General features: G+C 36.6%; 1 protein-coding gene across 1 annotated transcript; it reads right to left on the bottom strand.

Moving 5' to 3' along the window:
• Positions 1–5,031: 5,031 nt before the first annotated feature.
• LOC128642397 (hemoglobin larval subunit alpha-like) lies at positions 5,032–13,462 on the bottom strand. Its single transcript, XM_053695155.1, has 3 exons — positions 13,368–13,462; positions 12,627–12,831; positions 5,032–5,305 (listed from the first exon to the last, which is right to left on the bottom strand). The coding sequence occupies exons 1-3, from the start codon at positions 13,460–13,462 to the stop codon at positions 5,177–5,179; spliced, it is 429 nt and encodes a 142-aa protein (XP_053551130.1). The 3' UTR covers positions 5,032–5,176.
• Positions 13,463–13,827: the final 365 nt, after the last annotated feature.

The following is a 13,827-nucleotide window of genomic DNA, read 5'->3' as shown; positions in this document are numbered from 1 at the left end:
GGGGTTAATAAGTGTAGGTAGGTGGCGGCGACGTTGGGGTCGGCAGATTAGGGGTTAATAAATATAATATAGGGGTCGGCGGTGTTAGGGGCAGCAGATTAGGGGTACATAGGGATAACGTAGGTTGCGGCGGTGTACTGAGCGGCAGATTAGGGGTTAATAATAATATGCAGGGGTCAGCGATAGCGGGGTCGGCAGATTAGGGGTTAATAAGTGTAAGGCTAGGGGTGTTTAGACCCGGGGTACATGTTAGGGTGTTAGGTGCACACTTAGGAAGTGTTTCCCCATAGGAAACAATGGGGCTGCGTTAGGAGCTGAACGCTGCTTTTTTGCAGGTGTTAGGTTTTTTTTCAGCCAGCTCAGCCCCATTGTTTCCTATGGGGAAATTGTGCACGAGCACGTTTTTGAAGCTGGCCGCGTCCGTAAGCACCGCTGGTATTTAGAGTTGCCGTGGCGGTAAATTATGCTATACGCTCCCTTTTTGGAGCCTAACGCAGCCCTTCTGTGAACTCTGAATACCAGCGGTATTTAAAAGGTGCGGGGGGAAAAAAGCATGCATAGCTAACGCACCCCTTTGGCCGCAGAACTCTAAATCTAGGCGTTTATAAGGTACACTACAAAAGTGGCATTACAGTTAAAGTAGCCCTTAATTTTAAACCTTTTACCTATTGTAGGGTGAGAGAAACTATCACCTTTAATTACACTATTGCAGCTAGAACAGCCTAGACATGGGAAAGTGCCTTTCTTTTGTGCACTAAGGTATCTAGTTGAGTCTCTCTTAAGACTACCTACATCAGCCCTTTGTCGTGGAATCCTATTTACTTCTTTAGGATTCCACGACAAAGGGCACTTGAACTTAAACAAAAGAAAGGGCAAGGAGGAAAGAATGATATTTGTCTCTGAATTTAACACCAACAGTCCTAATGTACAGAAAATTATTAGGCGGCATTATCATATTATTAAGAACTGTCATCCAGAAATGAAGATTTTTAAAGACCCTCCAATGCCAGTTTATACACGTTCGTACAATTTGAGGGACACATTAGTCAGGGCTGATGTAGGTAGTCTTAAAGGGACAGTCAAGTCCAATTTTTTTTTTCATTTTTCAAATAGGGCATGTAATTTTAAACAACTTTCCAATTTACTTTTATCAACAATTTTGCTTTGTTCTCTTGGTATTCTTAGTTGAAAGCAAACCTAGGAAGGTGCATATGATAATTTCTAAGCCCTTGAAGGCTGCCTCTATTTTATTTACTTTTCACAGCAGGGGAGAGCAAGCTCATGTAGGCCATATAGATAGCATTGTGATCACGCCCATAGCTAGTGACAGGCACTGCACTGATTGGCTACAAGGCAATAGATAATAACTAAAAGTCATGTGATTAGGGGCGGTCAGAAGATGCTTAGATACAAGTTAGTCACAGAAGTAAAAAGTGTATTAATATAACAGTGTTGGTTTTGCAAAACTGGGGAATGGGTAATAAAGGGATTATCTATCTTTTTAAACCACAAACATTCTGGTGTTGACTGTCCCTTAACTAGATACCTTAGTGCACAAAAGAAAGGCACTTTCCCATGTCTAGGCTGCTCTAGCTGCAATAGTGTAATTAAAAGGTGATAGTTTCTCTCACCCTACAACAGGTAAAAGGTTTAAAATTAAGGGCTACTTTACCTGTAATGCCACTTTTGTTGTGTACCTTATTAAAGGACCAGTCAATGCATTAGATTTGCATAATCAACAAATGCAAGATAACAAGACAATGCAATAGCACTTAGTCTGAACTTCAAATGAGTAGCAGATTTTTTTATAACAAATTTCAAAGTTACAGGTATACCTCACTTTACAGCGCTTCACTTTACAGCGCTTCGCTAATACCACGCTTTGTGGAGCTGAAGTTCAACCTCCAAGGATTTTAAAACAGTGCTGTAATCTTTGTGAGATTGCAAGAAAAGTGACTGGCACCATTTTATTATGCTTAGTTCACTCTGTTTACAGCATTACAGTGCAATCAGTGACGTGCAGTGACGTCAGAGGCTGGTGAGGCAGTGGCTAGGATACGCCTTCATTCTTTAGATATCCTTTGTTGAAGAAATAGCAATGCACATGGGTGAGCCAATCACATGAGGTATCTATATGCAGCCACCAATCAGCAGCTACTGAGCATATTTAGATATGATTTTCAACAAAGGACATCAAAAGAATGAAGTAAATTAGATATTAGATGTAAATTGGAAAGTTATTTAAATTTGCATATGGGTTTCATATGGGTTTCATGTCCCTTTAAATGGTGTCTTGGAAAACTGGTCAACTTAGTAAACATCTGATTTTAGTCTAAAAGGATTGTAACAGAAACTCTTGCCAGATAACACAATGCTTGCTCTGATTATGAGATCTAGAAATCCATGCCCATTATTAATGCTGCAAATTATGCTTATAGATTCTTTCATTACATAAGGGATGAGAGTCAGAGGGGGAGGAAGAGAGACAGAGAGAGAGAAAGAGACCATGGGGGAGAACAACACATAAAGAGATGGATAGATAGAGAGAGAGAGACACACACACACACACAAGGTGGGGAGGGGGACCACTGCATTTTAAAGTAATAAAACAGCAGAGCTACAGAGAGTTCAGAAAATTAGTCTAATTTAGTGTGAAGTACAGAGGCAAGCTGCTAAGTTAGTGGGTGTAAAGTTTGAGTAAACAAAATACAAAAACGACCCTGCTGTAAAAGAGTAAAAAAACACTAAACCACATTCATTAAATTATCATTTTCACTAACAGAATCCCTTTCAGTAAAATCTTACTTTAATAAGATGTGGCTGAAACACTGCTCTCTGTGCCTCTCTCCTGCTCTGGAAGGATTCAGGAACTGACAGTGGCACATTCCACTGCACTTAGAGGGGAAGAACAGAACTCTCTTTTTCACTTTAGCAAAGCTAGCAGGTTCACAGGACAGCAACAAAATATATGAAAGTTGTTTTTTTCCGTTTTTGTTTTGTTTTATATGATTTAACATCCAGCCCCAACCCTATGTTCCACTTACTAATGCCTCTCACTGGATTGGTTCAGCCCAAATAGGACTGCCTCAAATAAAGCACTTATGGGCCATGCAATGATCTTAACCACTTTCATCCAGTAGATGGCGCAGCATGTTGTGTAATGGTGGGCAGACCTGCTTGTGCCTCTCCATTGTACAACAAAAAAAATGCTGGGGAAAAAAAAATTACAATTTTGTTTTTTTAAAGCCAATAAAGAAAAATATATTTTTACCCATATGAGAGGTGAAGCACTGCCTCACCTGCCTCTAGTGACTGCACATCACTGAGTGCAATCTGTGTCTCAGTGCTATACTCTGGCAAATTGTACTACAGTGATTGTCACTATTTTACAGGTACAGTATTTATTGAATACTGTGCTGTGCGAGTGTTAAACTAAACTTAGCACTATTGTACATCTAATATAAGTTAGTTAAAACATGTTTTTAGTTTTTAAACACACTGGCAAGTGAAAAGAAAGCTAAAACTGCCTTGTTTCACTTTAAGGCGTTTTTCACTTTACATTGGGGCTCCGGTCCCTAACCCGCTGTATGAGCGGGGTATACCTGTATGTATATTTCCACTCCCCTTGTACCATGTGATAGCAATCAGCCAATCACAAATGCATATACGTATAGTCTGTGAATTCTTGCACATGCTCAGTAGGAGCTGGTGACTCAAAAAGTGTAAATATAAAAGACTCTGCACATTTTTTTTAATGGAAGTGAATTGGAAAGTTGTTTAAAATGACATGAGTGTCCCTTTAAGTGTCCGTGTGCCAAAATTGACATCAGTGAAACGACACAAAGGGTAAGAGACAGAATGGTGCAACACAAATCTGGCATTACAAGGAGAGACACAGAAGCCCCTGTGGCCTGGCCACAACATTTCACAGTTAAGGTTTCAAGTTATAGACTGGGTCCCTGCCCCAGGAGAGGGGGTGATAGGGAACTGCTGTTGAAAAGAAAAGAACTAGTTTGGATATATACCCTAGACTCTTTAAACCCAAAAGGTGTGAACAGAGATTTTGACTTGGGTATATTTCTGTAATTTATATAAAGGTCTATATATTTTCCCATTAAGAATTCTGTAATAGGCTAACCTGCTCCATATCTGTATGTGCATTTATGTATTTTGTTTTATTTTACATATTTAAGCTTTACTCCTCTGCCAATAGGGGGAACTGGATTAACCTAAAAATGTAATAGATATGAAAGAGCTAAAGGGGAGGAGCTAGTTCACCTGGGTAAGGTATTTAAAGTTGTTGTGTTGTACTTTTGTAATTGACATGACTAAGGGTATGTGACCCGAAACATAGTCATTTGTACCTGCTGCTACATAGCAAATAAAGAAGATTTCGGCATATTAAAGGTGGTGCTGTCAGTTTTTTATCTTTACATTTAGACACCAATCAGAAAGTGCTACCCAGGTTCTGAACTAAAAATGGCCCGTCTCCTATGCTTTCATTCCTGCTTTTTCAAATAAAGATACCAAGAGAACAAAGAAAAATTGATAATTGGAGTAAATTTAAATGTTGCTTAAAATTGCTGCTCTATCTGAATCAGGAATGTTTAATTTTGCCCAGATTATCCCTTTAACTTATTTCTTAAACTGTGGTTATAACCTGCCGCAAGTGGTATTTTCCAAAACTACTCTAAATGTTATTTGTGGTTATTAAGGTAGCAGATGCTTCATGCAGATAGCCGGTCTAAAGCCTGAGCAATTTAACTCATACTCTGCCATTGACCTATTAATTATTTATCAAATAGGTTTAAAGAAAGAAGCAGAATAATATCTCATGTTACTGTATTGAGACTTATTATACAATTATGTAAAACATTTCCCAGTAATACAGTAATTAGCGGATTTATGGGCCAGCACTTTTAGCTCATTATTTAAATAACCCTTTGTATTTATTTACTGCAAGAGCCAGTGATGTGCTGTGAGGCTGATAACAAACATATTAACAGTAAATAATTACACAGAAAACTAATATTTTATACAATATTTTATTAATCTGCTATTGTGCACATTGTTATTAATATAGTAACATTTTATAGCACAAGCTGGTGGCATCTGTCATTGTCATATCACTCGAACATCCAGTCCGGTCACTATAAACCTTCCTCAGGCTCTGGGTTTATCTGTACTTGGAGGTCAGCACAGTGGACACAGCAGAGAGGAACTTGTCCCACGCGGCCTGGGCTACAGCATCAAACTCCGCTGGGAAGTGACTAGCCAGGACAACCTGAATACAGTGGGACAGCAGCTGCAAGAGAAGAAGATGGGGACAGAGTTACATGGGAAGGGACCATATGGGACAGGTACAGACTAAGCTGCTAATTAATTAAACCTCATTAACCAGAGCACAGAGTCACATAGCTCATATCAGCATATTCACACAATAAAGGTGACATTACTGTACATGACTCTATCCTATTCACATAATAAAGGTGACATTACTGTACTTGTCACATTACTCTATCCTATTCACATAATAAAGGTGACATTACTGTACTTGTCACATGACTCTATCCTATTCACACAATAAAGGTGACATTACTGTACTTGTCACATGACTCTATCCTATTCACATAATAAAGGTGACATTACTGTACTTGTCACATGACTCTATCCTATTCACACAATAAAAGTGACATTACTGTACTTGTCACATGACTCTATCCTATTCACACAATAAAGGTGACATTACTGTACATGACTCTATCCTATTCACACAATAAAGGTGACATTACTGTACATGACTCTATCCTATTCACACAATAAAGGTGACATTACTGTACATGACTCTATCCTATTCACACAATAAAGGTGACATTACTGTACATGACTCTATTCTATTCACATAATAAAGGTGACATTACTGTACTTGTCACATGACTCTATCCTATTCACACAATAAAAGTGACATTACTGTACTTGTCACATGACTCTATCCTATTCACACAATAAAGGTGACATTACTGTACATGACTCTATCCTATTCACACAATAAAGGTGACATTACTGTACATGACTCTATCCTATTCACACAATAAAGGTGACATTACTGTACATGACTCTATCCTATTCACACAATAAAGGTGACATTACTGTACATGACTCTATCCTATTCACACAATAAAGGTGACATTACTGTACATGACTCTATCCTATTCACACAATAAAGGGGACATTACTGTACATGACTCTATCCTATTCACACAATAAAGGGGACATTACTGTACATGACTCTATCCTATTCACATAATAAAGGTGACATTACTGTACATGACTCTATCCTATTCACATAATAAAGGTGACATTACTGTACTTGTCACATGACTCTATTCTATTCACATAATAAAGGTGACATTACTGTACATGACTCCATCCTATTCACATAATAAAGGTGACATTACTGTACTTGTCACATGACTATCCTATTCACACAATAAAGGTGACATTACTGTACATGACTCTATCCTATTCACATAATAAAGGTGACATTACTGTACATGACTCTATCCTATTCACATAATAAAGGTGACATTACTGTACATGACTCTATCCTATTCACATAATAAAGGTGACATTACTGTACTTGTCACATGACTATCCTATTCACACAATAAAGGTGACATTACTGTACTTGTCACATGACTCTATCCTATTCACATAATAAAGGTGACATTACTGTACATGACTCTATCCTATTCACATAATAAAGGTGACATTACTGTACATGACTCTATCCTATTCACATAATAAAGGTGACATTACTGTACATGACTCTATTCTATTCACATAATAAAGGTGACATTACTGTACATGACTCTATCCTATTCACATAATAAAGGTGACATTACTGTACATGACTCTATCCTATTCACATAATAAAGGTGACATTACTGTACATGACTCTATCCTATTCACATAATAAAGGTGACATTACTGTACATGACTCTATCCTATTCACATAATAAAGGTGACATTACTTTACATGACTCTATTCTATTCACATAATAAAGGTGACATTACTGTACTTGTCACATGACTCTATCCTATTCACATAATAAAGGTGACATCACTGTACATGACTCTATCCTATTCACACAATAAAAGTGACATTACTGTACATGACTCTATCCTATTCACACAATAAAGTTGACATTACTGTACTTGTCACATGATTCTATCCTATTCACACAACAAAGGTGACATTACTGTACTTGTCACATGACTCTATACTATTCACACAATAAAGGTGACATTACTGTACTTGTCACATGACTCTATCCTATTCACACAATAAAGGTGACATTACTGTACTTGTTACATGACTCTATCCTATTCACACAATAAAGGGGACATTACTGTACTTGTCACATGACTCTATACTATTCACACAATAAAGGTGACATTACTGTACTTGTCACATGACTCTATCCTATGCACACAATAAAGGTGACATTACTGTACATGACTCTATCCTATTCACACAATAAAGGTGACATTACTGTACTTGGCACATGACTCTATACTATTCACACAATAAAGGTGACATTACTATACTTGTCACATGACTCTATCATATTCCCACAATAAAGGTGACATTACTATACTTGTCACATGACTCTGTCCTATTCACACAATAAAGGTGACATTACTATACTTGTCACATGACTCTATACTATTCACACAATAAAGGTGACATTACTATACTTGTCACATGACTCTATACTATTCACACAATAAAGGTGACATTACTGTACTTGTCACATGACTCTATCCTATTCACACAATAAAGGTGACATTACTGTACTTGTTACATGACTCTATCCTATTCACACAATAAAGGTGACATTACTGTACTTGTCACATGACTCTATACTATTCACACAATAAAGGTGACATTACTGTACATGACTCCATCCTATTCACATAATAAAGGTGACATTACTGTACTTGTCACATGACTATCCTATTCACACAATAAAGGTGACATTACTGTACATGACTCTATCCTATTCACATAATAAAGGTGACATTACTGTACATGACTCTATCCTATTCACATAATAAAGGTGACATTACTGTACATGACTCTATCCTATTCACATCATAAAGGTGACATTACTGTACTTGTCACATGACTATCCTATTCACACAATAAAGGTGACATTACTGTACTTGTCACATGACTCTATCCTATTCACATAATAAAGGTGACATTACTGTACATGACTCTATCCTATTCACATAATAAAGGTGACATTACTGTACATGACTCTATCCTATTCACATAATAAAGGTGACATTACTGTACATGACTCTATTCTATTCACATAATAAAGGTGACATTACTGTACATGACTCTATCCTATTCACATAATAAAGGTGACATTACTGTACATGACTCTATCCTATTCACATAATAAAGGTGACATTACTGTACATGACTCTATCCTATTCACATAATAAAGGTGACATTACTGTACATGACTCTATCCTATTCACATAATAAAGGTGACATTACTGTACATGACTCTATTCTATTCACATAATAAAGGTGACATTACTGTACTTGTCACATGACTCTATCCTATTCACATAATAAAGGTGACATCACTGTACATGACTCTATCCTATTCACACAATAAAAGTGACATTACTGTACATGACTCTATCCTATTCACACAATAAAGTTGACATTACTGTACTTGTCACATGATTCTATCCTATTCACACAACAAAGGTGACATTACTGTACTTGTCACATGACTCTATACTATTCACACAATAAAGGTGACATTACTGTACTTGTCACATGACTCTATCCTATTCACACAATAAAGGTGACATTACTGTACTTGTTACATGACTCTATCCTATTCACACAATAAAGGGGACATTACTGTACTTGTCACATGACTCTATACTATTCACACAATAAAGGTGACATTACTGTACTTGTCACATGACTCTATCCTATGCACACAATAAAGGTGACATTACTGTACATGACTCTATCCTATTCACACAATAAAGGTGACATTACTGTACTTGGCACATGACTCTATACTATTCACACAATAAAGGTGACATTACTATACTTGTCACATGACTCTATCATATTCCCACAATAAAGGTGACATTACTATACTTGTCACATGACTCTGTCCTATTCACACAATAAAGGTGACATTACTATACTTGTCACATGACTCTATACTATTCACACAATAAAGGTGACATTACTATACTTGTCACATGACTCTATACTATTCACACAATAAAGGTGACATTACTGTACTTGTCACATGACTCTATCCTATTCACACAATAAAGGTGACATTACTGTACTTGTTACATGACTCTATCCTATTCACACAATAAAGGTGACATTACTGTACTTGTCACATGACTCTATACTATTCACACAATAAAGGTGACATTACTGTACTTGTCACATGACTCTATCCTATGCACACAATAAAGGTGACATTACTGTACATGACTCTATCCTATTCACACAATAAAGGTGACATTACTGTACTTGGCACATGACTCTATACTATTCACACAATAAAGGTGACATTACTATACTTGTCACATGACTCTATCATATTCCCACAATAAAGGTGACATTACTATACTTGTCACATGACTCTGTCCTATTCACACAATAAAGGTGACATTACTATACTTGTCACATGACTCTATACTATTCACACAATAAAGGTGACATTACTATATTTGTCACATGACTCTATACTATTCACACAATAAAGGTGACATTACTGTACTTGTCACATGACTCTATCCTATTCACACAATAAAATTGACATTACTATACTTGTCACATGACTCTATCCTATCCACACAATAAAGGTGACATTATTGTACTTGTCACATGACTCTATCCTATTCACACAATAAAGGTGACATTACTGTACTTGTCACATGACTCTATCCTATTCACACAATAAAGGGGACATTACTGTACATAACTCTATCCTACTCACACAATAACGGTGACATTACTGTACATGACTCTATTCTATTCATACAATAAAGGTGACATCACTGTACTTGTCACATGACTCTATCCTATGCACACAATAAAGGTGACATTACTGTACATGACTCTATCATATTCACACAGTAAAGGTGACATTACTTTACATGACTCTATCCTATTCACACAATAAAGGTGACATTACTGTACATGACTCTATCCTATTCATACAATAAAGGGGACATTACTGTACATGACTATCCTATTCACACAATAAAGGTGGCATTACTGTACTTGTCATATGACTATCCTATTCATACAATAAAGGTGACATTACTGTACTTGTCACATGACTCTATACTATTCATACAATAAAGGTGGCATTACTGTACTTGTCACATGACTCTATCCTATTCACACAATAAAGGTGACATTACTGTACTTGTTACATGACTCTATCCTATTCACACAATAAAGGGGACATTACTGTACTTGTCACATGACTCTATACTATTCACACAATAAAGGTGACATTACTGTACTTGTCACATGACTCTATCCTATGCACACAATAAAGGTGACATTACTGTACATGACTCTATCCTATTCACACAATAAAGGTGACATTACTGTACTTGGCACATGACTCTATACTATTCACACAATAAAGGTGACATTACTATACTTGTCACATGACTCTATCATATTCCCACAATAAAGGTGACATTACTATACTTGTCACATGACTCTGTCCTATTCACACAATAAAGGTGACATTACTATACTTGTCACATGACTCTATACTATTCACACAATAAAGGTGACATTACTATACTTGTCACATGACTCTATACTATTCACACAATAAAGGTGACATTACTGTACTTGTCACATGACTCTATCCTATTCACACAATAAAGGTGACATTACTGTACTTGTTACATGACTCTATCCTATTCACACAATAAAGGTGACATTACTGTACTTGTCACATGACTCTATACTATTCACACAATAAAGGTGACATTACTGTACTTGTCACATGACTCTATCCTATGCACACAATAAAGGTGACATTACTGTACATGACTCTATCCTATTCACACAATAAAGGTGACATTACTGTACTTGGCACATGACTCTATACTATTCACACAATAAAGGTGACATTACTATACTTGTCACATGACTCTATCATATTCCCACAATAAAGGTGACATTACTATACTTGTCACATGACTCTGTCCTATTCACACAATAAAGGTGACATTACTATACTTGTCACATGACTCTATACTATTCACACAATAAAGGTGACATTACTATATTTGTCACATGACTCTATACTATTCACACAATAAAGGTGACATTACTGTACTTGTCACATGACTCTATCCTATTCACACAATAAAATTGACATTACTATACTTGTCACATGACTCTATCCTATCCACACAATAAAGGTGACATTACTATACTTGTCACATGACTCTATCCTATCCACACAATAAAGGTGACATTATTGTACTTGTCACATGACTCTATCCTATTCACACAATAAAGGTGACATTACTGTACTTGTCACATGACTCTATCCTATTCACACAATAAAGGGGACATTACTGTACATAACTCTATCCTACTCACACAATAACGGTGACATTACTGTACATGACTCTATTCTATTCATACAATAAAGGTGACATCACTGTACTTGTCACATGACTCTATCCTATGCACACAATAAAGGTGACATTACTGTACATGACTCTATCATATTCACACAGTAAAGGTGACATTACTTTACATGACTCTATCCTATTCACACAATAAAGGTGACATTACTGTACATGACTCTATCCTATTCATACAATAAAGGGGACATTACTGTACATGACTATCCTATTCACACAATAAAGGTGGCATTACTGTACTTGTCATATGACTATCCTATTCATACAATAAAGGTGACATTACTGTACTTGTCACATGACTCTATACTATTCATACAATAAAGGTGGCATTACTGTACTTGTCACATGACTCTATCCTATTCACACAATAAAGGTGACATTACTATACTTGTCACATGACTATATCCTATTCACACAATAAAGGTGACATTACTGTACTTGTCACATGACCCTATCCTGTTCACACAATAACGGTGACATTAATGTACTTATCACATGCCTCTAACCTATTCACACAATAAAGGTGAAATTACAGTACATGACACTATCCTATTCACACAATAAAGGTGACATTACTGTACTTGTCACATGACTTTATCCTATTCAGAATAAATGTGACATTACTATACTTGTCACATGACTCTATCCTATTCATACAATAAAGGTGACATTACTGTACTTGTCACATGACTTTATCCTATTCACACAATAAGGGTGATATTGCTATACTTGTCACATGACTCTAACCTGGGGTTCAGCTATTCTCTATGTTATCCTCATGCATTAGGTATAAAGTTCATGGTATTGTGTCTGTCACTGCTCCCTGTATAATGAACCAATTTGGACAATATCTGTGTAACAAGTTCACGTCTCACCTGGAAGTTTCCAGGGTCCACTCTCAGGTTGTAAGCGTGAAGGTCACTGATCTTAGCCAGGGCCTCATCTAAATTGTCTAGATGTTTGGCAGCTTCACCAATGGCAGACAGGACCTTTCCACCATGGGCCTGGAGATCAGCAGAGCCAGGAGTCAGGTCAAAGTGGGGAAAGTAAGTCTTGGTCTGAGGGAAGCTCTGAAATAGCCTGGGAACAGAACATCACATTATAGTTATCAGATGACATCACATTATGGGTTATATTTATCAGATGACATCACATTATGAGTTACAGTTATCAGGTTACATCATTTTTTTGAGTTATAGTTATCATGTGACATCATATTATGAGTTATAGTTATCAGGTGACATCACATTATGGGTTATAGTTTTATCAGGTGACATCACATTATGGGTTATAGTTATCAGGTGACATCATATTATGAGTTGTAGTTATCAGGTGACATCACATTATGCATTATAGTTATCAGGTGACATCACATTATGGGTTATAGTTATCAGGTGACATCACATTATGGGTTATAGTTTTATCAGATGACATCACATTATGGGTTATATTTATCAGGTGACATCACATTATGAGTTGTAGTTATCAGATGACATTATATTATGAGTTGTATTATCAGGTGACATCACATTATGGGTTATAGTTATCAGGTGACCACATTATTAGTTATAAACCTTAAAAACAACCTATAAAACACAACAGACGGTTTCAGTTACCTGTCCAGAGCTTCAGCACCAATGGTGCTGACATTTGAGGAGATTTTGCCCCACAGGGACAGGATAGCGGACTTCTCAGCAGCAGACAGCGTCATCTTCCTGAGTATTGTGTGTGTGTCAGATGCAGATCTGAGAAGCTTGTGCTGTCTGTTGGGTTTTGGGTCATTTTATAGGGGAAGGGTCAATAGCACTTGGCTGTGTTCCAAGCACATTGGTCACTTCTCATCTCCACCCAAATATATCAGCCCTAATTATCTGCAAATGCTGTCTCAGGACATTTAAGTGAAAATACAGTACATTTTGCTTTTGCAGATCTTTATTATCTTTTGCATTTGTAATAATGTTTTGCTAATTATTGGAAAAAACTCAATAGCACTGTGTATAAATACAATGCACCAAGTGAATGAGCATTGTAAGTAGAATATAGAACCATTTGTATATGGAATTTATTGAGACAAAC

This window comes from Bombina bombina, chromosome 11, assembly GCF_027579735.1.
Source record: "Bombina bombina isolate aBomBom1 chromosome 11, aBomBom1.pri, whole genome shotgun sequence".
Taxonomy (NCBI): Eukaryota; Metazoa; Chordata; class Amphibia; order Anura; family Bombinatoridae; genus Bombina; species Bombina bombina.
Note: the sequence above shows the minus strand (reverse complement) of the source record. Positions and strands in the feature narration are given on the sequence as shown.